Here is a 25,385-nt window from a genome sequence, read left to right on the forward strand (position 1 = left end):
CTGCAGATGGGAGGAGGGGCAACTAACTCAGAGAAATCCAACATACATTCCCAATTAAACCAAAGGTGACTTAAGAGCCAAAGAACTTTGCATCCAGAATGGTTCAACTGCATCAGAGATAATGATCTTCCTGTGTTGCCCCCCTCATCACTTCCTCATTTCCCCAACCCCGTTAGTCCATTGCTTTGCAATCTAATTAAACCATGAATCACATAGTTCTTTCCTCCCATCTAAAGCGGGGATGTATGCACTAGTTCGTAATATGGAAAAATAGAGTATAATCTGCTTTGTTCCCACATCTGCAGGCATACATTTTCTCTAGCTACTTCGTATGCTTTCGTATCACCATTTACTATACATAACCAAACAGTAACTTGTCACAAAGATCACAATTCCCTTCTTTTTAGCATTATAGGCACCAAATATTTTTTAATAGTTCAACTTTTTTTGTAGGCTTCTTTTTCTCTTTTCTAAAAGACCCTTAAATATTTCTAGATGGGAGTAGATTAAAAAAAAGTTTTGCTCTAAAAAACACACATACACACACACACACACACACACACACACACACACACATACCCCTCAAAGAAAACACCCAAATGAGAGTCTAGAGAGCAAACACTACTCTCTCTCTCTTTCTCTCTTTTTTTCTTTCTCTGCATTGGCATCCTCACAGGTTGACGTCCCTCACATCTGTGGGGGTGCTGGCTTGATCCAGTTCATCCACCGTCTTTGCAGGATTCCTCTGTTGCTCCTCTTGTCGAACTTGCCTCAGATTGTTCACCAACACGGCCTCGATCTGTTCTTGGCAGGCTTTCAGGCAATCCTAGAAGAAAGGCGATGTGAAACGGAAGGGAAGTGAGTAGATGATACCTCCCTGACTGCCATGAGCTTAAGTCAGTCCAGATGAAACCACATCCAAAGGCATTTAAAGGACAGACAGAGGAGCGCTTGGCTACTGTCAGAAACTGTGAAAGATCATGGAGTTCAATAGTATGAGGGCAGAAGGGTTTTCACCTTCAACAAAAAGAGAAAGAAAAGTCCGCAAACTAGAGGGAGGTGGGCCTGACTTTTGATGTCGACAAAATTCTAGAAAACTTTTATTGAAAGAATGGTTTGTGAGTATTTAAAAAGGGCAGCAATAATCACTAAAAGCTAGCTTGGCTTCTTTAAGAACAAGTCATGCCAGACTGAGCTAATATCCTTTTGGGGTAACGTTAACTACATGGTAGGCAAGAGAAATGTTCTACCTATAATACACCTTTATTTCAGCAAAATATTTGACAAAGTATTCTAGTGGGTAACATGGAGGAAGGTGGCAACAGAAAATGGTATCCTTAGAGGCATCTGATTGAAGCAATTCAATATTTGTATCAATGACTCAGAAAAAGCAATAGAAAATATGCTTGCCAAGTGTGCAGATGACATATGGCTGGGGGACTTCATGGATGACACAGTGGGACAAGAAGAAGAAATCAGTAAGATAATAGAAAATGAACTTGGAATCCACTTCTAGGTTTCACAGAGGTTCAAATCATCAGCTGGACAAATAGGATACAGAGGAAGCATGGTTAGAAATAATGCCTATGAAAAAATCTGGATTTAGTGGCCTGAACACTCAAAACAGGACAGTTAGGTGGTAGTGGATAAAATACTGGGCTTGGAAGACTCATCTTCATGAGTTCAAATACTTACAGCTGCGTGAACCTGGGCAAATCACTTAACCCTCTTTGCCTACTTCTCCTCATCCGTAAAATGAGGTGGAGAAGGAAATGGAAAACCACCCCAGAATCTTTGCCAAGAAAACCTTAATGGAGTCACAAGGGAGATGGTACTACTGTATATAAAATGGGCACATATAACCTCTATTTATATTGACTAGTATCAGAGAAAAAGCCTTTGGTAGGCAAGGCAAGAAGTATTTATTACGTGTTTTCTACATGTCAAGCACTTTACAAAGATTTTCTCATTTGATTCTCACAACAAATCTCATTTTATAGTTGAGGAAGGTAAGGCAGATGGAGGTTAAGTGACTTGCCCAGGGTCACACAGCTGTCTGAGGCTGGATTTGAATTCAGGTCTTTCTATTATCTACTTTGAGGGAAAGGGCTTTCTTTCTAATACCTTATTATGGAAAGAGTGCTGGACTACTGAGTTCAAATCCTGCCTAAAGCATTAAGTGACTGTGACCATGGGTAAGTGGTGTAAGCAGTCTGAGCCACAGTTTCTTCATCTGAAAAGCAAGAGTAAATTCTTCAGGCTTCCCTGCTGGAGAAGAAAGGGGAAGAATGTTTAAGTCAAACCTCTGTAAACCTATGTAAAGGCTATAGAAACGTCAGACCACTATGAAGAACCTGTCTAGGAGTCATGACTTAATGGGCTGCAATAGTTTTTTTCTGAGATGATGAATGGGGGGTATTGCTGGGCAAAACTCCAAAAGGCAAATCTTTATTTATTAGCTGGCATGTAGTACTGTGAAATGTTAACCGCACCAACTGTAAACAGCCCCTGACGGCTGTGACCCAGAGATCTTGCCGTCGAGGTGACAGAGAAATCAACGCCAAAGCAGAGCCGAGTAAAGGGGGAGGGGGGACTGTCTAGGAGAGTGGGTTGGCAGTTTCAAGGGAGAGAGAAAATGTGAAGAGAATGAGGGAAAAGTAGATGCAAACACCATTCAAGGGATGAAAAAAGGTCTCTTGTCAGGAGCAGACATTCTATCAGAGGGAAAGAACTAGGAACAACGGGAGGGATTTACCAAGAGGAACATTTTGGCTTGATATAAGAATCAAAACTGTCCAGAAGTGGGATGGAGTGGCTCCTCCTTCGCAGGTTGGATGATGACCTGCCAGCCATGTAGAGAGGAAATTATTGTTCAGGTATAAAAAGGCCAAGAGATGGTCTCCTAGTCCTTTCTAACTCTGAAATTCCATAATTCTAAGTGGATGAGTTAGAAAGAGGAAAGTTCATGAGGTCTAAAGTTAAGGAAGAGGGAGAAAGTAGATACAAGTGACCTCACTTCTCTGGGCCTCAGTTTCCCTGTCTATAAAATAAGGCGGACAGAGGGGCTTAGATGATTTCTAAGGTCCAGCTCTAAATCCTAAGGAGACAATCACATCATGACTGAGTTTTCAAGATATGGAAGGAGCCTTGGAGATTAACATCCTTCTGTCCCTCATTTTAAGAGAAAAATTAAGAGGAGATGAAGCTGGGATCAAAACTCAGGTCTCCTGCTTCTCAGTCCAACACTATTTTCACTGCCTCATTCTGACTCTTTCAGCCTGCATATGTTAGCTTGGACAGGTGACATCTACAATGCCGAGGACTCAAGGCAAACTTCCAGCTCTCATGATCTCAGACCCCTACCCCCAACCCCATTCCCTTTTCACCTTGCCCCCCCTTTCTCTCCCCCTTCCCTCCTAGGCTCAAAGCCCTGACAGTCATGATGTTTGTGACCTCCAGCTCATTACATGGGCTTCTCACTTCCTCCGCTTGCTGGCTTCCCCTCCGCCCATGAATAGGGATGACGGAACTTTACCATTAGCCCTCAGTGTTAACTGTGTCTCTTCATTGTCATCACACACGCACAGCACTCCACTGGGGAACAAAAACCTGAATAAACCCCCACAGCAGCTGCCAACTCGGGCAAAGACAACTTAGGAAACTCTTTTTTGGCCCTTTTCTTCCGAGGTTGATTGGCCTGACATTCTCTTGCATACAAAATGTGGCCCAGGGGAAAAATAAGGCAGGAGAGAGAAACCTGGAGCTGTCTCCCCTTTCCTAACCAGCCCCATTCCTTCAGCCCCTGTCCCCTCTTAACTTCCCCCCAAGCCCACTACATGTCTCAGAAGTCCAGAAAAATAACAACCGTGTCTTGTAGAAGTGTGTTCTATGCGTGTTTAATGAAAGGCTGACTACATTGTGCGGGAAAACATCCCCCTAAAACCTTTGGGGACCCATGTTCCCAAATGTCCTGAGGCAAAGAAAGAAACAGGGAAGGCCATTTCTAACATGATATGCCCCTCTTCAGTCCTGTGACAGATACACATCACAAAGAATAGGGGTAGGAATAATGGGAGAACTCTTGAAGGAGATACTAGATGAGCCAATGGGGAGGTAAGTAGGACCTTTGATATCCTTTGTGGACCATAGGTGGGCAGAATTCGATTTTACCCACTGCTGCCTTAGCTGATAGAGATCATCTTTAGTAACTTCCTGAGTATATATGTATATATACACACCAATATGTACATACACACATATAAGGCAATATTTTGGCTTAAATACCTACATTTATACACACACAAATAAGTGTTAGCTATTATTATTATTAACTTAAAGAGCCACAGAGCTCAACAGAGGACCAGGGTGGCATTTTAGAATTACTTTTCTGAATAGGTAACATTTATATGATGCTTACTATGTGCCAAGTACTGAGCTGAGCACTTTACAATTATCATCTCCTCTGATCCTTACAACAGTCCTGGGAAGTAGTTAACTATTATTATACCCATTTTACAGATAGGAAAAACTGAGGCAAACGGGGATTAAGTGACTTGTCCAGGGTTACCCAGTTAATAAGTGTCTGAGTCCAGATTTGAACTCAGGCCCAGCGCTCTAACCATTGCACCACCTAGCTAAAGACATTTAAAAATGAGACATTTTGGTCAGTCTTGGGTGGCAGAGTACGTAAAGTTTAGTTCTGAGGTAGGAACAAGATGTTTCCCAGTGGGATAGATGCTTTGCATTTCTGTCCTAACAGACACCATTAGGACCTTGTAGTGTCCTCCCATTAGCTCTCATTTCCACCTCCACGCTTTTCACTTTGACAAACTGCAGCACAGAAAGATGACAGTATTTCTATAGTACTTTAAGATCTGCAAAATTCTTTACGTATGTTAACTTATTTACAACAACCCTATATATAGGGTTAGGTGCTACTATTTTTACCATTTAACAGAAGGGAAAACTGAAGCTGCGACTTGCACTGTTCACCCAAGGATCTGAGGGAGCTTAAATTCAGGTCTATCCTAGTACTATGTACCAAGCTTGCTGCGTTCCCCAACGTCAACTTACTAAAAGATTTCTAGATTCACCGCATGGACAAAAGGCCCCATGCTATGCTGACGGCCCTCTGGACTCTGAAGATATGCTTCCTTAAACTGCAGCATCCAAAACTGAACGTAATATTCCAGGGGCAGCCTGACCATGGTAGAATGCAGAGAAGATATTGCTCCTTTATTTCTAGAAGCTATGCCTCTCTTAAAGCAATCTGTGATCAAACATTAGTTTTGGGTGCCACATTATAACGTCAACTCATAATGTCAGAACTCTACACTTAGGAGTCAGGAAGATTGGATCTGCCTCATACACTTACTTAGCTGTGTGACCCTGGGAAAAATCTCTTAAAACCCTTCCAGCCTCAGTTTCCTCATCTGTAAAATAGGGATAATAATAGCTCCTACCTCCCAGGGTGACTGTGAGGATTAAAGGAGACAAAGTGCTTGGCAAACCTTAAAGGGTTTTATAAATGCTAGCTATTATTATCAAGCTTGAGGTTCATTAAAACACCTAGATCTTTCCCCCAAGACAATGCTGCCATACCTTTTCCACTGTGTACTTGTGAAGTGGACTTTTTGAACCAAGGGTAACACTTTATATTCATCCCCATTAAATTCAATCTACTTAGATCCTACCTGGTGCTTTAGCTTATTGATATCTTTTTGGATTCTGAATTTGTCATATAGAACATTAGTTATCCCTCTCAGTTTAGGGTTATCTGTAATGGAAAGGGATACCATCCATTGCTAAAACCAAGTCATCGATTGGCCTCAATAATAGCTCAGGGCCCACCACACCCCCCCTCTTCCCCCAGTGAACTTTACTCAAGAACTCCTGCCAAGCAGATACCATTGTGTGAAGGACAGCCATATAACTGGCTCTGAATCCACTATCTTCTAGCCCAAAACTCTCTCTTTCACAAGAACAGTATGAGATGCTTTATCAAATATTTTTTTCCTGAAATCAAAGCAAACTCTACACTGTCCTCACTTTCCAGTTATTAACCTTGTCAAAAAAGGGAATAAGGTTGGTCTAACATGAGCTGCTTTTTAAGAAAATATTTTATTGACTTCTTAAAAAAACAAACAAAAAAGACACGCCAGACTTCTGTAATCACTACTTCCTTTTCTTGATTTTTCATTAGCCATCTCTTTAATGAGCTGTCCGAGAGGTTTTCTAGAAATTAAAATTAAGCTCCCAGCCTATAAATCATACACTCTTTTCTCTTCCCTTTATTTGAAAAATGGTTCAACATTTACCCTTTTCTAGCCCTGCAGAACCTCTCCTATGATCCATAATTTTTCAAATACTGCTTGGCAACGGCTCCATCAATCACATCCACCAGCTTTTCAAAGTACATGATTCATCCTTAAATCTAGTCCCTGTTTTGAGAGCATTATTATGTATAGAAAAAAACTACTTAAAATATAACATACCAAGAGACTTTTATTCCTGATAAAACTGTCGGGTTTCCTTCTTAGCTTCTCACAAGAATGAAATATTTCTTGTTTATTTTGGCATCCAGAGAGAGCCACAAAAGCCCAACTTTCCCAGAGCCCTATTACTCCTTCGTTTCAAAGACCTTCATCATTCTCTAGGTAAAAAAAGAAACTCACTTCAGTTCTCTGAGGAAGCTAGGTGATGCAGTGGCTAGAGCACTGTGCCTGGAGTCGGGAACATCTAAGTTCAAATGTGGTCTTAGTTGCTTACTAGCTGCATAACCCTGTGCAAGACACTTAAACCATTTGCCTCAGTTCCCTCAACTGTAAAATGGAGGTTGTAACAGCATCTACTTTCCCAAGGTTGTTGTGAGGATTAAAAGGAGATAATATTTGTAAAGTACTTAACACAGCACCTGGCACATAGTAACATAGAAATGCTACTTCTCCTCCCATAAATAAGGCTCCGGACTGGGTGATGCTAAAGGTTCTTTCCAGGTCTAAAAATCTGTGATACTGAGGTTAAGTTCTGAGATGTTTTATAGCACCTAAAACTTACTATGAGTGACATGCCACATTCAGTCATGAATCAGAAACCTGGGCTATGGCTTTTCCTAAAGGTGAGTTACCTGAGGAATGTTACACAATCCCTCTACCTTGATTCTCTGTGCCTGAATTTCTTCTGTATTTGACAGGTGAAAATCAACATGGAATAATGTCATAAAATCTCTAGAAAGAGCTCCATTTTCCATATCTTTTGTGATCTGACAATATATTCATGCTCATCTAATCAGGGCTCCTGGCTCTCAATGACCTCTTAACAGTAACAAGAGCCTCTACCACATAATTTACTGGCCAATTAGGAAAATCACTTCAATTGTTCAATCTAGTCTGGGTGTTTAAGCCTTCCCTCTCCATCAACATAATGAGGTCCTTGAAAACACTGAAAATTACCTTGGATTTCTTCTGTATTCTCTCATAGCATACTAAAGATGTAATATAAATGTTGAGTGATTAGTTTGGAAAAAGCTCTTCTGAACCTCAAATTCCCCCCATTTTAGGTGTTTACACTGTTCTCCCCCGCAATCATTAGACATTTATATTTTTCCTTCTCATTCCTTCTTCACTAGAAAAAGAAAAAATAAACCTTTATATCAAATAAGTATAGTCAGACAAAACAAATATTTGCTAGCACTAGTGATGCTATGAGAAAAGCATCTTGTAAATCCATGAAACACAGTGTACATACGAGGTATTATTATTCTTTGATCCTAGACCCACACAAATCCTGGCTTTTTACCCAAGACTGACTATCAAGCATTCCAGCTTCTAACCTCACCTGCATCAAGGGACTGCACCACACACGTCCAAGCAGTACAATACTACAGCAGTCTACCTCATCTACCACAATAGGCCGGACATGGAATGATTGTGAAAGAAAAGGGGTCCCACCCTTGAGCCAGAAGGTTCAGACTCACTTGAAGGTTGGAAATACCAAATTGGGATCCAATGGCAAATCCATCAACAAACATTTATTAAGTACTCAGTGTGGGCCAGTGCTTTGTTTAGAAAGTGATACTCATATGGGGCAAAAGAGAGGTCAGAGAAAAGGGCTGAGTGCCAAGCCCATCAAAGTGGGTCTTGGTCCGGAGAAAAGGGGATGTTGTTATCAAAAAAGAAAACAAAACGAAGCTTTGGGTTCCAACTCTAGCCATACATAGGAGTGACATTCTTATCTCTGAAGAGATCAGGGCAAGAGTAGCTGCCTGTTTGGCTGGAATCTGGATTATAAGAGAGGGAAAATTCAGGAAACAATTATTTAGGAAGCAATAGGTTAAGATTTATCAAATATTTCTCCAAGAAAAAGCAGGGCATTTACCATTCTCACTCTTTATTTCCTTATCTATGAAACAAGGGTGTTGGACTAAATGATTCCTCAAATCCTTTCTAGCTCTGAAATTCTGTGATTCTATAAACCTAATGCAGACACCAGGTTAATCAATAAAGAACTGTCTACATGGTACTGCGGGTGTTTGGTTAATATTTTGAAGCTCATGTTACAAAACAAAACAAACAAAAACCACCATCCATATAAAGAATCCTCAGTCCTTAAGGGGCTTCCTGGGTACGGGTAGGACTTTAAACATCTGCACCTTTACAAGCCAATCTCTAAAACCAGGGCTACAGAGATAGGAGTGGCCACCTGAGGCTCCCCTTCATGTGAAGACACTAACTTTAGGGCCCAGGGTGCCCCAAGGCAGCCTGTTCCCAAACTAGAACATTCTCAAAGCCCTTGGTATGTTTGGAATGTGTCATGGTAAAGTTTTCCTGCATTCTTTCATGTTGTCATGGCGATTCTCAAGCGCTATTAAAGACAAATGTTCTCTCCTTGTTTCCTGTAAACCAGGGGTTCTGAACCTGAGGTCTGTGAACTATTTTTTTTCCTTCTGATAAGTATATTTCAATAAATTAGTTTCCTTTGCAATTTTTTTTATATTAAGAAAAATTATGCTTTGAGAAAGGTCTAAACATTGTATCAGATTGACAAAGAGGTCCGTGACCAAAAAAAAGCTAAGAACCCCTGCTATGTATCAAACAGCCTTTGAAGCTAAATGATTCCTACGCTGCATTAAGCAGGAAGCAGATAAGTGACAGGGGTTCTAATTCTGTTTTGTTTTTAACTAGCTGTGTGCCTTTGGGCAAGTCACTACACATCTCCTGGCTTTGGTATCTCCATCTTTAAAATGAAGGGCTGGAGAAAATGGTTCTTAATAGACAGAAATACTAAAACATTCCCTAACTGCCCAGTTGGATTTCGATGGTTGACATGACCTTAAGGGACGTGATTCATCACATTTCTTCACATGGGCTCAAAGCAAAAGTTGACCCCTTGAAAAAAGTGTTTTGGGGATACCAAAAGAGGGAAAAAAAAGAAACCAGTCTTTATAATAACGTTATAAAAATAATACTCCGTGGTCTGCCAGATGGGAGCACTTCTTAGCCTACACCTTGGCCCCATCTGATTAAAAGTCAAGTAAAACTAGAGGCTCCTCATTGGTTCTCATAATGAGAGTTTATGTTAAAGATGAATGCTGACCAAACAGGAAGAACTTCCCACTTCCCACTAAGTTTTAAAAGGAGAAATAATTGCCACTCTGGCTCTTTCTTTCCCTTTTTTGACAGTTAAGCTTGGGACTTGAACAGGTATTCCATGGACGCTATATGTGACAGTGAGTACATGTGCTTGTCTCTGTGAACCTAAGACTGGATTTGAACTATCTGGCTGCCTGTCCTGCTTTGCATTTGCTTCTTCAATCATGGGTGACCCAATCATGATCTTGAAATTAATGTTTCTATACCCTTGGCAGCTACTTCTTAGGCTTGGAAGTTCCAGAATTGAGTGCTAGTAGAGCTTAGGAAGTACTCCCTTTCAGGAGAAAGAGCTGAGCATTCCTGGTGGTCAGAATATCTAAAACCAGTCACTCAAGCCTCCTGGAAGTCTTTCCTACCTCCTGGTCTTCAATAACAGAGGTAATATTTGTGTTTTTAAATAAGTTTTAATGCAGGTATAGGAGTCTTTTTGAGCATTTGTGGTGGGACAGGAAGTTAGCTATACTGATTCTGACATCTACTACTTTGTACAATAAGTAACTGTTCTAGAAAAGATCTTATTAACCCTGTTTGGGGAGACAACCCCTGGAAATGAGACATGCCTAAGAGATTCCTGGGTGTGGGCCTAAAGAGCCAGACAGTGCGAAAGAAAAGCCTGTCTTCCCCTTTGGAGTGGAGTTGCCAGAGGACTGAAACTTGATTTACATGAATCCAGAGCTGAAGACCCTTATAGGAGGCCCTTCCCCTTCTCCCCATCACGAGATGATAGTATAATATTTCATTTTGTATAACATGTTATACTTTACACAGCACTTATATGTGTGTTTATGTGTCTCAGAAGTCTTAGTTCAGGCTTAAGCTTTTGTAACCTCATGAATATAATAAATGCTACAGACTTACAAAAACACCATTTGAAAGCTTAATTATTTGTTTCCTTTATACTTCTTTAGTTTTGTACATTTTGAACAACAGAATTTAATTTTTAAAGACAGCATGCTTTTTCATTATGCACTGAATCCAGAAGGATGACACTTTCTCAAGGGGATGGATCAGCAGAGGAGGTCCTTGTCTGGCCACCTTGGTCACCTGCTCTACCTTCATTAGAATCTTTCCTCAGGGGTCATATCAAATGTTGTGTTATGTGTCAAAATCTCACTTTTTTTTGATCACCTTTAGCTAGAACCAGAAATGTAATCCTTTTAGTCACTGAGAAAAAGGTGATGAAATTTTTTTTACAAAGTTAGAAAATCAAATAGAATGATAGTGGTTATGAGGGATTTTAATAAGAAATATCAATTTAAACCACCCCTCCCCACTTTGATACTGAATGGGTAACACTGATATTCTATAGAAACGGAAGCTAAGCAGCTGAAGGAATTACCTACCCAGGGTCACACAGCAAGACAATTACCAGACCCTTCTAAGTTTGAGTTCAAAGTTCTTTTGGCCTAAACCATGTTGGAGAGCTTCCCGATTTCCCATACCTACCCATGATCTCATACTTTTGCCTCACTACACTTTAAACTAACACTGGAGGACCTCAATTTAGCTGAAAGTTATAGTCCTAAAAGGTTATGAACTGGTCATATTTCTACAAATTAAATAATATGTACTAATAAAGCTGGTTATTAAAGGAAACCTTTTGTGAAATGTATCACTTGTTAATTGATCTGTTTTGTTAAGTACAGTAAATGGTTGTATCTACAGATGAGTTCCCTATCATGTGAGGTATTCAGATAGAATCTGTGTAGCTACTTGTCTGAGTTATTTTAAAAAGGGTCCATATTTTGGGTAGGGATTAGACTAGATTAGATATATTGCTTCTAGCTCTAAGATTGAAGTCTCATACACACACATACACACACACACACACACACACACACACACACACACACAGTTTTCTTAAGCGGAACGTGACTCTAAAACACAAAAGAGGTAGTTTCAATTAAACCACTTTGTCTCTATATCCATCTTCAGAAGAAGGAAAAAATACAAAAACCCAACCAACTTGTGAGTATTAAACCAAACTTCCATTTCCTTGTATTAGAATGAAATTCCCAGCCTTTTGGGACAGGGAAGAGGCTTACATACCACATCTGTATTTGTAATCTTTGCCAACAGCTCCGTGAGATGCTCTGAGAGGGAGTTGTCCTCACTGTCAAGCTGGAGGCCACAGATGGCTGCTCCCACACTTCCAGTTGCAATCATCGAGGGTGGGTACATGGCAAAGTTAAAGTCTGTGCATAATGAGAAATTGCAGAGATATTAGGACATAGGAAGAACTTGGGGGAGGAAGACATTAAAACCATCTTGATATGTACTGGTGGGGGGTTCAATACAGATACAACCCCAATAGAGAACTTCCTGGGCAGGGGAGGGGTCATGTGATAAAAAAACAAAACAAAACTTTATCCAATGGGCCCTCCTGCTTTTGGTGCTTTCCACCCATGAGCACCTGAATTTGAATTCCAATTGAATTCCAATTCTGTGGGGTGACCATTTCTAATGGCCTTAACTGACTTGTGTGTAAAAAAAAAAAAAGGGTTTCAGTTAATAATTTTTAGGTTCAGTTCTCCATCATATGAACAATCTAGGTGTTTTCTGGCATCCACTACAGTCAGTCTGCCGTTAGTGGTGAGGGGATGAAAGGACAATGGTAAGATGGAGAAGATGCACAACTTGCCCAAGAGATTACCAACTGAGCTGGAGGGGAACCCAAGATCCTCTATGCCGAGTTTCAAAGTTACAGCCACTCATCCTATGCCTTCTCCATAAAGACTAGATGAAGTATGTTAATCTTTCCACATGAACAGCAAGAATTAATGTGTTTATTTTACAGGAGAAAAAAGAACTCTAAGGAAAGCAGTAGTAAGGGAGTCAAAATCAATAATCAATCAACAATAATTTATTAATCACCTACTATGTGCCACGTACAAAGAATTAAAACAATCCCCACTCACAGCGAGCTAGAGGAAACAAGTATGATTTATCTACATACATATGTTCATACGTATGTATTATTTTATGCATATACACATTTACTATATATGTGTGGGGGTTACATATATAACATAATACATATACTATATACAAAGGGTTAAATGGGATGGGGGGCTACTAGCAGTTGGGGTGGTAAAGGTGGTGGCTTGATAATCAGGAAAGGCTTTGTGAATCGGACCAGTAGCTTAAAATAAAAGGACTTAGGAATGCACATGCATTTCAGTCACGGGGAGGGATAGACTGTGCAGAGACAGGCTGAAGATGAGTATTATGTGTGAGGAAATGAGGGAAGGCCAGTTTGCCTGGATCAAAGAGCATCGGAGGAAAAGCTATATCCAATGAGGTTGAAAAAAAAATGAAACCACCTTTCCTGACCTTCTGCAGTGAGTACCTTCAACACAGGGGCACAGAATGGTGGCCAGGGAAGGTGATTTTGGTTTGGAAACATGCTTCAGGTAACAAGTCAGGATTAATTCGATTGATTTAATTACAGTTCCAGAGCTGGAGAGGGGGAGGTTGCATCAGCAGATAAAATGGCCAGGGTGTAAAGTGAATCGTGGCTGATTAGCTATATTGAGCTAAGTGTTATTATATACCATTGCTAGAATGTAAGTGCATTTAGGAAAGGGCCTACTGTATTTCCATTGTTTAGACCAGCACTTACACATGGTAAGCATTTAATAAATGATTTCTTATTGACGGATTGATTCATTCAGGAATCTAGGTCTTCTCAGTCAAGTACTCCATCCTCAAAACTAACAGCTTATCTACTGAATTTCAATAACTAGTATGCTAACAGCAGACTCCTAGAAGTTTCACTCTTATTCAATTCAGCATTTACTAAGAGTTTATTAAATGCAAGGCTCCACCTAGCCTTGGGGGACACCAGGCCTCCAGTCCCAATCTTTAAGGAGTTTAACAATTCTACTAGGTAGGGAGGAGGCAAAGACATTCCAGAGGATAAAGAGATTAAGTATTTTTAAGGTAAGGCTATTGATAGGGTAAAGGGGAGTTTTTAAAAAAACAATGTAAGCTTGCTCATTTCAGAAAGACCCTGGAGAGTTTCCAATAGGCATAAGTGGTAGCAATGTTCTAAATTATGACTCTTTCTCCAGGTCCTACTCCTCTTATTCTTCATTAGGAAATACTACAGGAAAATTCAGATCTTTAGCATCCTCTGAAACTCCAATAATTTTTATTATATTAATATTATTCATATATTATATCAAATAATAATAGATACTTATATAATATTATTATAGATATTTTATATAATGTGCAATATTATATAGTATATACAATATCATATAATAATGCATTACCTCATTTGAGTTTTACAACACCTGTGGTGAGGTTAAGTACTATGGATATAATTATCCCATTGTACAGATGAAGCAACTGAGGCTTACTGAGTTAAGGGACTTTCCCATGACCATACCTATATTAAGTATCAGTGGCAGGGCTTAAACCAAGTTCCAGATGCCTCTCTAGGACACCAGGTCATGCAATATTTTCAGGAGTACCCTCGTAACAACCCTATTATTACCATCCCCAAAGAAGAGGAGGGAAGTAATTTGTTCACCAAAATCCTTCAAAGAGAAAGTACAAGAGCCAGGATGGTAGCCTGTCTATCCTCAGATTTAGAATCTAGAGCTCCTTTCTCAAGGGTAATAAATGTAAGCTCTCTCCTACTCCACCAGACTCTTACAAGCCGGGGCCTTAGCCAGGAAACACAGGGTCCCCACTGCCTTTCTCCTTCATCTACACGGATCTAGACAGCAGATCTTTTTCCCTTTCCACCTTCTTTGCCCCCTTAAGGTTTACTACGATCTCGGATAAAAGCTGCACCCTTCACCCTTCTAACCTGTTCCCCTTCCCCTCTGCCCTGCCAAGCTGGATGAAAGAGTGCCCCTGCCCGCATTTAGCTCTGCTGTAGGTCGGCTTCCACATGGGTCACATGAGCATGTTTCTCTGCCCAATAACCTCGTTAGCTCCCCTCTGTGTCATTCACAATGCAAATGAGACAGACATCCGAGACCCATGGAGGCCTCTGGCTGGAAGCATCTGGGGGCAGGGAGAACAGAAAGTAACCCTGGCCCTTCCCTTGCTTCTGCCACAAGCCCCCGAACCAGGGCTTTCAAAGCTCCCAAATGCCTGGACTTCGTTGTGAAACAAACTGATGATTTGTATGGTCGGCTCCTATTAATTACATATTAACTGACTGAAGCGGAGCTGCAAATAGAGTGTGGAAAGAATTTGGGAGAAAGCACGAAGCAAGAAAGTTGAAGTATATTGTCCCAATTAATTTTTTATTAATTGAAGGAGGCTGTGAAGAGGGTCTTTGAGATGGGCATTTAACCTGATAGCTACAAAGCATGGGGCTCATGCTTGCCAAACAGAGTATGAATATTCTGATTCCCAAGAGAAATCTGAGCCTCTTGAGGGCAAAATCTTTTTTTGCCTTTCTTGGTATCCTCAGCCCTCAGGTACAATTACCTGGGTGCAAAGTAAGTCTTTGTTGACTGACTGATACAGCTTTAAAGTGGTCAATCTTATACCTGGATAAATGGAAACTGGCTGATGCTGGGGCAGATTTTTCCAGTAGTTCAGTTCACTGCTATCCCACCAGCCAGCCTTCTCCAAAAAAAGTACTAAGTCCCCTCTGGACAGATGTTCATTTGCTCTCTGGATGACAGGCTACCCACAGGGGATTTAGGGCAGGAAATGGAAAAGAAGCCAAGGAAATGACTAAGAGGCAAAAATCCTTGGAAATGTTCTGTGAAGGCCACCACAGGCTCACAAAGTTTGCCAATGTGGGGTGAGGGCACCCAAGCTGGCAGCATGGTGTGAGAGAAGAACACTGAACTTAGAATATGAAAAACTTAAAAACTTGTTTGGTTATCCCCTCATTGATGGGCATCCCCTTGGTTTCCAATTTCTTGCCACCACAAAAAAGAGCTGCTATAAATATTTTTGTACATATAGATCTTTTCCCTTTTTCTTTGATCTCTTTAAGGTACAGACCTAGTAGTGGTATCTCCGGGTCAAACCCAGTTTTACAGATCTTTGGGTATAGTTCCAAATTGTTCTCCAAAATGGCTGAGCCAGTTCACCACTCCACTAATAGTGTAAGAATTTAAGAACTTTAATCCTGTTTTATCACTTATTAGCCTGTAGGTTAATATTGTGGGGTTGCAGAAAGTACATTCCATTAGAAATTAGGAGATGTGGATTCTACTGCCCTCTCTCTTTTCAATAATGTATGGTTTGGGGACTATCACTGATCTTCCAACTAAAAAAAAAGGTACTTAATGCTTATCCAACTTGTAAAATTTTATCTTTTTACATTAGGCAGCCCCAAGATAAACACAAAAATGAAATATCAAAGGAAGATGTCCCATCAAAAGGGCCACCCCTTAAAGCAAAAAGAGTATCCTCTTTACCAGATTGAGGGAGAAAAAAAGATGAAAAAGATAGAGCCAGGAGGGCTCTAACCAGTTGTTTCCTAGATGACGACTGGGGGTCATAGTATCTTTCATGACAGCAATTTACTTAAATGCTCCCCTCTCAAATAAAAAACTCCTTCAGTTATAAAGCACTTGACAAACGTTATCAGTAACAAACCCACTGAGGTCAGCAGCAGTGCTTCCTGGCCCCAGATGAACCCAACAGGGCAGAAATGACCCCTTACCCTCAGCTCACTTGAGCATCTCCCCTCTCACCTGTGATTCCTTAGATAGGGACTGACATTCGTTAGTCTCAAACAGGCCAGAGAAACCACAACATGGGACACATGGAAACATTCCAAGGGGCCTTGGGCAAAGCGCCAACTAGCAGCTTAATATTAGCAGCTTCCTTAGTCAGAAAGAATAGGATGATGTAATAAATTGTGGGGTAGTTCAGATGGTTGAGTTCAGAGAAAAGAGAGTTCAGTGTGAGCTGGAATAATCTGAGAAGATTTTGTGGAAGAGTGGGACTTGAGTAGGATTTGATAGAGAGGAGGGATGAACTCACACCAGCAAAGCTTGGAAGGCAGGGCATGTGTGGGGGGCCAGGGAGGGTGCAGACAAAGGGAAAGGGGGCTCAAGAACGCCTCTACCCTATCCTACCAAGCAATCAACAAGCATTTTATTAAATGCCAACTGCTGGGAACCATTCTTATTCGCAAGGACCTCTCCTCCCAAGGTTCTGCGACTCAATGGGAAGGATAGGAGAAAATGTTTCATAAAGCTCTGGGGCCAAAGTGAGGTTTTGCTTCTGATACAAAATTCCTCTTCTGGGTCGACAAGAGTATAAACCTACCTTCGGGGAATCTCGGAGAGAAACCTCCTCCTCCACTGCCTGTGGGGGCTGGGGTGGGGGCAGGAAGGAAGCACCTGGCTACCATCTCCCACCTTTCTGAAATGCATACAGAAATGGCCGGGAGAGAAGTTAGGGGACTTTCCCTTTGCTCCTTCCCAATACATGAGTGAAGAATTTCCGATTTACCTCTGGGGGTAGAGCAGGAATCTTCCCCAGGAGCTGGGGGACAGAGGTGGGGAATTCTCTAGAATGTTTCTGAGATTTCTTCATCTTTCAAGTTTTAATCAGTTCAGGCCATCAGAACTCACAGAAGTATTTTATTAATTACTTGGGAAATCTATATTGAAACATGACTTTCTTTAGACCAAAGGTTCTTTGTGAGTGTGTGTGTGTGTGCGTGTGCGTGTGTGTGAAAGAAAGGTGGACTCATTTTGGCAGTACAATGTAGCTATGAACCTCTTCTGGGGACAATTTTAAAAATATAAAATAAAATATATAAGATTACAAAGGAAATCCATTCTATTGAAGCAGAGTCATCCAAATACATTTTAAAAACCCCCAAAGAAACCAAGTTCACCAACTTCAGGTTAAGAACCTCTGGGGTCTAAATGAAGTGCTACTTTATTAGTATGCATGGGTGTGGGGGTAGGGGTGGAGCTGAGAAGGGATAAACACTTCTTGCTTCAGGTATAGGTTGAATCAGGTTCCTTTCAGATCTTTTCCAACTTTAAGATGGGAATTTAGGGACACTGAGCATCTCAAGAGGAGCCCGCCAACTTGGTCAACATGTGCCAAGGTCATAGAAGAGAGCTCTTGGGTTCTTACTAATCATATTACTAAAAGAAATCTAGGCAGCTAGACTGTACAGTAGACCTGAATTATAATATGGCATTTAGAATCCATGGGCAAGGCACTGACCCTGTCTTCCTCAGTTTTCTCATCTGTAAAATGAGAATAATAGCACCTACCTCCTGGGATTATATTATAATGACAAAAATGAGATAATATTTGTAAAGTGTTTTGCAAATAAGGCATTTTCTAAATCTTAGCTATTAATGTTAGAAAGGAATCTGCATTGGGAACCTCAGCCAATACCTGTGGAGGAAGGTCAGGACAGACCACATCTTTCTTTCTGATTGGCATCTAGAAGCCCTCTATCCCTCAATAGTGCCAGGTCCTTCTAGAACTACCATCTCCTGCCCTCTTTGCAGACTTCCTCCAACTCTCCATGATGTGGACCTTCCATAGTGCCAGAGGACACTACCTACCACTGGGGACCTTCTAATCATTCCTCTCTCAACGGACTTCAGTGAGCTCAGAACCTGGTACTCCTTCTCCCTCTCTACTCTAACTTCAGTTCTTATATTAGCGAAACCCAATGTACATAATGATGTTCCCCAACTACCTCTAATTTCCCTGTTCTTCAATCTACTCATCTCCCATGACCTACTCCCCCGACTCCATTTCAGCTGCACACAGGGATAGCCATAACCTTGATCTTACCACAACCTGGAGGTGTTCTAATTCTATACTATGAAGTCTTTATCTAATCAAAACCTATTAATGTTCCCTAATGTTCTTCATTCCCATTTCAACTCTAGTGCTTTCCCAGGCTATCTATCCCTGATCTGGCTACCTTCTCCTTCCCCCTTTCCAATCTTAACCTTTTGGTGAACCCATTTCAACACTACATTTCTTTACTCTCAAATCTTCTGCCCCTTTGTTCTCATGCTTTGCAACTATGCTGATGGGGTACACTGCAAATATTTATTATCTCCTTTTATGTAGGCCCTCCCTGAAGCAAGGCAATTATACTACATTATTTTATTTATTATTATCACCCCCAATCAGTTAGCTATCACACTCACCATAGCTCCCTCAGGCCTCCAAAGTACCTCTTCCCCACTCTCTCAGATGCCACATAAATGCTTGTGCAAACTTTAACAATGTCATCTCATTTGATTCTCAAAACAACCCTGGGAGATAGGTACTATTATAATTCCCATTTACAGGGAGGTAAAGTGACTTGCCCAGGGTTACTTATCTAGCAAGTATCTAAAGTCACATTGGAACTCAAGTCTTGATGACTCCAGGTGCAGCACTCTATCCACTGTGCCACCTAGCTACTTCTAGACAGTCTGAAATGTCTGAGACCATTTGCTCTGAGCTCACTTTTCTCCTCTTCTCCTCATTTCACATCCTTCTGACACTATTTCCTGCTATTTCCTCCTTTACTTTACAAGTCTCTAGCAAATCTATTATGAAAGATGACCCTTTTTGTGAAGGCAAACCTCTGTATGTATACCCCTGACCCCACTGCTCCTGTCTTCTCTAGTAGACAGCCCCCCACTACCATTCCTAGTTCAACCTTCAATCTCTTCTTATCTTGGCTATACCCTTGATCCCACTGTGCCTATCTTCTCTAGTAGACATTCCTGGTTTAACCTTCAATTTCTCCTTATCTACTGGCTCCTTCCCTATTGCCTACAAACATGCCCATGTCTCTCCATCCTTAAAAAAAACTATTTATTCTACCATACAAAAGAGCTATCCTTCTGCATATCTCTGCCTTCTCTCAGCTGCCTATGAACATGTCTGTGTCCTCCTCAGCCTTAAAAAACCCTTTATTTATTCTACCATATTCTCCCACAAATAGCTCTACCAAGAACTATCTCCCTATATCTCTCCACCTTCTCTCAGCTAAACTCCAAGAAAAAGTCATCTATATTTGGTATCTCTGCTTCCTCTCGAGTCTAAACCCTCTGCAATTTGGCTTCTATCCTTGTCATTCAAATAAAACTGCTCTCTCCAAAGTTACCAGTGACCCATTAACTGACAAATGTAATATCCTTCTCTAAGCCCTCATCCTTAACTGACTCTCCAGCCTCTGAAATCGGGTCTCTCTTTGCTCTGGATTTTTGTGACTGTTCTCTTTGGTTAATTTTTATCTGTCTTGCCTATTGCTTAATTTTTGTTTGTTGTTGAGGATTTTTATCCACACGGCTTCTGTCCTGAGCTTTCTTCTTTTTCTCTCTCTTATCTCAATTGGCGATCTCCTTGGATCCAATGGATTCTATGATCTCTATGCAAGTCATCTTTAGACCTACATAGCCCACCCCAGATTTCTCTCCAGAGCGTTGGTCCTACATTGCCAGCTGCCAAGTGAATATATCTGAAGGCATCTCAAGCTCACCATGTCTATAATAGCACTCATTGACTTTCCTCTGAAATTCTCTTATTTTCCAAAATAATGGGGGCATCACCATTCTTCCAGGCACTCAGGCTCACAACCTTGGTGTGGTACTTGACTTTTTACTCTTAATAAACTTTGTCATTTCTATCACCTACCACCATTTATCTCCTCCCCCTTCACACAGTCACTACTCCAGTTTAGTACTCATCATTTCTTGCATGAGTACTGCAACAGTCTTCTAAATGGTCTCAATGCCAAGTCTCCCCTCCATTCCAATCCATCCCCTACATGGCTGACATCACAATCTTCCTTAAGCGTGGGTCTGACCATGTGGCATTCCTACTCAACAAACTCCACTAGCTACCTATTTATTACCTCCAGGATCACTCTAGGATAAAAAAAGAAGTCTATTGTATGGCATCTTCACCACTTGTAACCTTATTACCTTGCCAGTCTTTTTACATTTTTACTCTCCTCTAAGAAACCCTGTAGTTCAGTCATCCTGGTCTATGTGCTATCCTCCAACACTCCCTTTTCCAAATCCATGTCTTTTAATTGGCTATTCTCCTCAACTCACCTTTTTGAAACCCTAACTCCATCTGATAAGTGAATTAAAAAAAAACTGAGTTCATGCCAAACACTGGGTTAAGGGCTGGGAAAACAAATGGAATAGGAAGACAATTCCTATTCCCAAGGTGATCAAGTTCTGATGGGAGGGGACAACAAAAGAGGAGACTCAAGGCTGGGCTCCAATTAACTGGTGAGGATCTTGTAGGTCTCTATTGATTCTTACACTAAATCTCCCATTATATGGTAAGCTCCTTGAGGGCAGGGACTATTTTGATACTGGTGTCTATGTTCACTTAATGTAAACGCTTAATAATGGACTGAAGATGAGGAAGGGCAACTGAAAAGACTGGGGTGCAGAACAGTACTGAGAATAGGAGGTCAAGTATGCCAGGGGCTAAAACAAAAACTCTTATTTCCTGCAGTACCTTCCATTCAACAAGTTTGGTACATGTTCCAGAAATGAAGTGAAGTTCTCACTACAACCCACCAATTATTCTCTAGTGCTTCCATTTTATAGATGAGAAAATGGAGGCCCAATGGTGAGGTAACTTGCCCAAGGACACATAGCCAGTTATGGCAGTGCTGCAATTAAGAACCCAAGTCTGATGTCTCCCAGTCTTTCTCCTACAGCAGAAATTAGGCAATTTGCTCAAGGTCACTTTGGATAGCCCACAGAACCAAGTTTTTTCATCCCCTGGATCCTCCAGGTTCTTATAAAAAACAGCAAGGTAAAGTACAAAAGTTTACTTCTATTTTCCCTTTACAGGGTTAGAGAGAGCGTGATCTCTTTTATTGCACTGATTAGAGAACACCACCATAGAAACAGATACAACTTTGGCTGAAAGTCACTCTTTAGGACCAAGAGACACTCGAATCCTTGAGAGTAAGGACTGTTTTATTCTTTGCATTAACATCCTTGATACTTAGTAGATGCTTAATAAACACTTGGTAACTGGTTGAATGCGGGCCTTTTGGACTCCATATTAAGATTAGCATTAGTATATCAATTTAAATTTTGTCTTTATGGAAGGTATAGACACAGAGGGTAAAGACATGATTGTACTTTAGGCCAGTTGTTCAGATAATAATTCTGAAAATATTATGATCCAAAAGATGCTGACTTTTAAAATTAATTACGAATGATGATGACCCCACCTTGAAAGGAAATGACACACATACCTGCTCTGCAATAGGGAACCACTAAGAGACAACAGAAACCACATCCCTGAGAAAGGAAGAGTCCAAAGAACAAAGCTGGTACCAGTCCCACACTCCTTCCCACTGGTTCCCAAATGAAGTTAATATAGATCTTGCCCTGCTGCTTCCAAGTGCAGGATCAGAAATGGCCAATTAAGCTTAGCTACTGCTACCTTAACTCTGAGGTGCAAATAGAAGTTGGGGCAGGGAGAAAGAGAAGAAAGAACCAGGACATTCACTTTATACTGGCTCAGATCACAACAGCACATTAATTACAGCCCGTGCAGCTTTAGAGATCACTTAGCCCAAACCTCAGTCTTTACAGATTAGAAACCTGAGGCCCAGGGAAGGGAACTCCGTGGTCTGAGGTCACATGGCTCCTAAGAGGCAGAGCCAATCCTTACATGTCTTCTGACTTCCTTGCGAATGTCACTTTAGAACAAGTGTTTAGAAGTTCAAGATTCAGACGGAAAATGCCAAAACGTGGGTGGCACTGCAGAAGGGATAAAAAGCTTCAAAGGCAAAGTAAATACGGCACCACAGGGTTGGGATCACGGTGCCCAAAGGGTGCAAGGCATGATGTGTTGATGGGCTTTGGAAATGGAGTGTTAAGCACCTTCTCCTTTCCTCCCAATGCTGAGTTCCAAAGGAGGCATCATTGGCTCTTCTCTCACTGGCCCTAGCACCTTCTCATGTAACCTTAGGAAAAATCACTCAATGTGAGCTTGTTTCTTCATTGGTAAAATGAGGTGGATTGGAACAGATTATGTTGAAGATCCTGTCTAGTTTAAATCCTATGATTCTTTTAATCTGAGACCCACTGACATGTAGCTGATGCTTTCCAAGTCTGAACAACTTATGATCCAAAGGACAGCTAATATTAGATATGAGAACACTTTATGAGTGTGATATGAATGTGAGCTATTATTATTATTGCCAGATCTGGCAATACGAAGTCCAAGAGCTGACTATTCAGTTTCTGGGGGATATACTTTAAGAAAGAAAAGTGACCGACTTTACCCAGGGACCTTTACTGGCATTTATCTTGTGTCAGATCCAGGTGGGAATCCAGGTGTCTTAAAGCCAAATCTATCTTGATGGTCATTTAAGGCCAGGCCCAACTGAGAAAGGAAGGAGCTTTTGTGTTGGTAGGATCTTACTCCCTAGTCATAGATACTGGTAGAGTTCTCATCACCTTCCCTCTGGTTCCTCTGTTCTTACGCTCCCTACCTTACCATTCACAGGTATAAACTCTCTAACATCACTTTTTGAAATTACCATCAATTCTTTTTCACAATCATTCATTCCCATGATCCAGCCTGATGACTGTCTCTGAGGTTAACAAGTGGTTCAGAAGATCCCTCAGCTTGCTGGTGTTTGACCACTACCACAAATAACATTATTCCCAGGTAGGAAAGGAAAGTCACAAGAGCAAGAGGGGAAAAAACGGGACTAGTTAAAAGGTCTATCTCTGGATATATAATTTATGTGAACCTCAGCAGGAGTGTGGTACCTGCATCCCAGCTACCATATGCAAAGAATAAGGGTTCATATGCTCACTCACTGATGCCTAGGATCTGGAATCAAGAAAGGCTAATGTCCTGGGCAAGGGCATCACCTTTTCTCCTGATAACACTCCTAAATTGTAAGCCCTTAGTCCTGGTCAGGGACATATCTGTCCTGCACAGTATTAAACACTAATAGACAATTAAATCAAAATGCTATGATAATAATATGATTACTTCCATGCTCAATAAAATTCCCCTCCATGAAGTGTTCTGAAATGAAAAATCTTACCCAAATGAACACTCACAGTTTGCACAGTATTTATTTATACTTGCTAATAGGTCTTTTCCTGTTTATGTCCCTTTCTTCCTAAGCAGAGAAAAAACTCCCTCAAGGCAAAACATTTTTGGTAGTGCTTCTCACAACAGTTCTGTCTGAGCTGAACCTATTGTTTTGACTCAATAGGTTAACATTTTAGTTCTGATGATGAGTTAAGCGCAATCGGCTATCTAAGGAAGCCAGGAAAGGACCCCTATATTTTAGGATAGGTGAGGAAATTGCCCTGCTCCCTGCAATCATATAGATTATAGCATTTTGCCCTGGAAAGGAACTTATTGGTCATAATCTAACCCCTTCATTTTTATAAATGGGAAAACTAAGACCCAGTGACTTGCAGAGGTCAAAATGGAAGAGGATCTATCCTAGAAAAAAGTCAAGAGGGATATAAGGACAATATGGTTCTTTAGCTCCCTGATAGCTAGGCAGTGAGTGAGCTTAGAAAGTGGGGTCAGCCATTGTAGGATCAGAGAAAGGATGAGTTAACCTCACCCCCACAGTGCTGTATGATTAACAGAAAGGAAAGGAAAAGTAGGACCTGAGGAGAGCAAAATAATGAATCACTGAGAGATTGACCACTATGGATCAAGCCAGAAAGCAGAAGGGAAGAAAGGGGAAAAATGATTTAGTCTAAAAAGATGGTTCAGTCTAATCTGTCAGAGGTTTGCAGAATGACCCAGTGGGACTACTGGAACAGAAGACAATATCTCTCAATGTTAAGTATATAGGTTATATTCTGCATTGAACAGGTTAGGATATAAGGGGGAAAACCCTCAGAAAAATAATCAGGAAAATGAGAATTCTATATGATGGACTGAAATGTTGGGAACCTGAGATCATAGAGCTATGGTTACAAAGTCCAAATTATACAAGAAAATGACATCAGAGGATGGCATAGGAACATCCCTTAATCAGATTTAGGGATGGCAGTAATAATACAAGACATTTTTAGGGGAACTGGCTCGGTGATTTCATTGGCATAGAAAGCTCCTCTACTAATCCTCTACCTACTGACTTTCCTGGCTTTCTCTGAGTCCCTTCCAAAAATCCCGCCTTCTACAGGAAGCTTTCACCAAGTCCTCTTAATTCCAATGCCTTCCTTCTGTTAATTATTCCCCATTTATCTATGTAGCTTGCATTGTACATATTTGTTTGCATGCCATCTTCACCATTAGACTGTAAAATCCTTGTAGGCAGGCACAATCTTTTGACTCTTTTCATATTTCTAAAGAACTCTGACACATAGCATGGGTTAATTAAATATTTTATTGATTGATTAATTAGAGGGCCCTTAATCTGCAACTTCTATTTTTTAGAGATGCCTGAGTCACTGAGTAGTTAAGTGAGTTGCCCCAAATCACACAGTCTGAATGAGTCAGAGGCAGGACATTAAGCCAGGCCTTTTTCACTCCAAGGCTGGTTCTCAAAGCATTAGATGTCACTGCCTCTTCATGAACACATATGACAAAATTAATATTAAAATGTTATCTAAAGCAAGCATTCTTAACCTGTGGTTCCATGGACCTCTTAGTGGTCTGTGAACTTAAACAGGCAAAAAAAATTGTATTTCTTTAGATTCCTTTGTAATCCTATGTATTTTATGCATTTAAAAACATTATTCTGAGAATGATCCGTAGATTTGACTAGAATGCTCCAAGCTTTCATCACAAAAA

The 25,385-nt window shown here is 40.8% G+C and overlaps 1 protein-coding gene across 2 annotated transcripts in view; it reads right to left on the reverse strand.

Moving 5' to 3' along the window:
• Window positions 1-400: 400 nt before the first annotated feature.
• The window catches only part of CCND2 (cyclin D2), a 36,266-nt gene continuing 11,281 nt past the window's right edge, over window positions 401-25,385 (reverse strand). For both annotated transcript variants that reach the window (XM_072653999.1, XM_072653998.1), the window contains 2 exons: window positions 11,700-11,845; window positions 401-826 (listed from right to left, as the gene is read on the reverse strand). In XM_072653999.1, coding sequence (XP_072510100.1) covers window positions 671-826; window positions 11,700-11,845 — 302 coding nt within the window. In that variant the 3' untranslated portion in view covers window positions 401-670. The remainder of the gene's footprint in view (window positions 827-11,699; window positions 11,846-25,385) is intronic.

This window comes from Notamacropus eugenii, chromosome 3, assembly GCF_028372415.1.
Source record: "Notamacropus eugenii isolate mMacEug1 chromosome 3, mMacEug1.pri_v2, whole genome shotgun sequence".
NCBI classification, from domain to species: Eukaryota; Metazoa; Chordata; class Mammalia; order Diprotodontia; family Macropodidae; genus Notamacropus; species Notamacropus eugenii.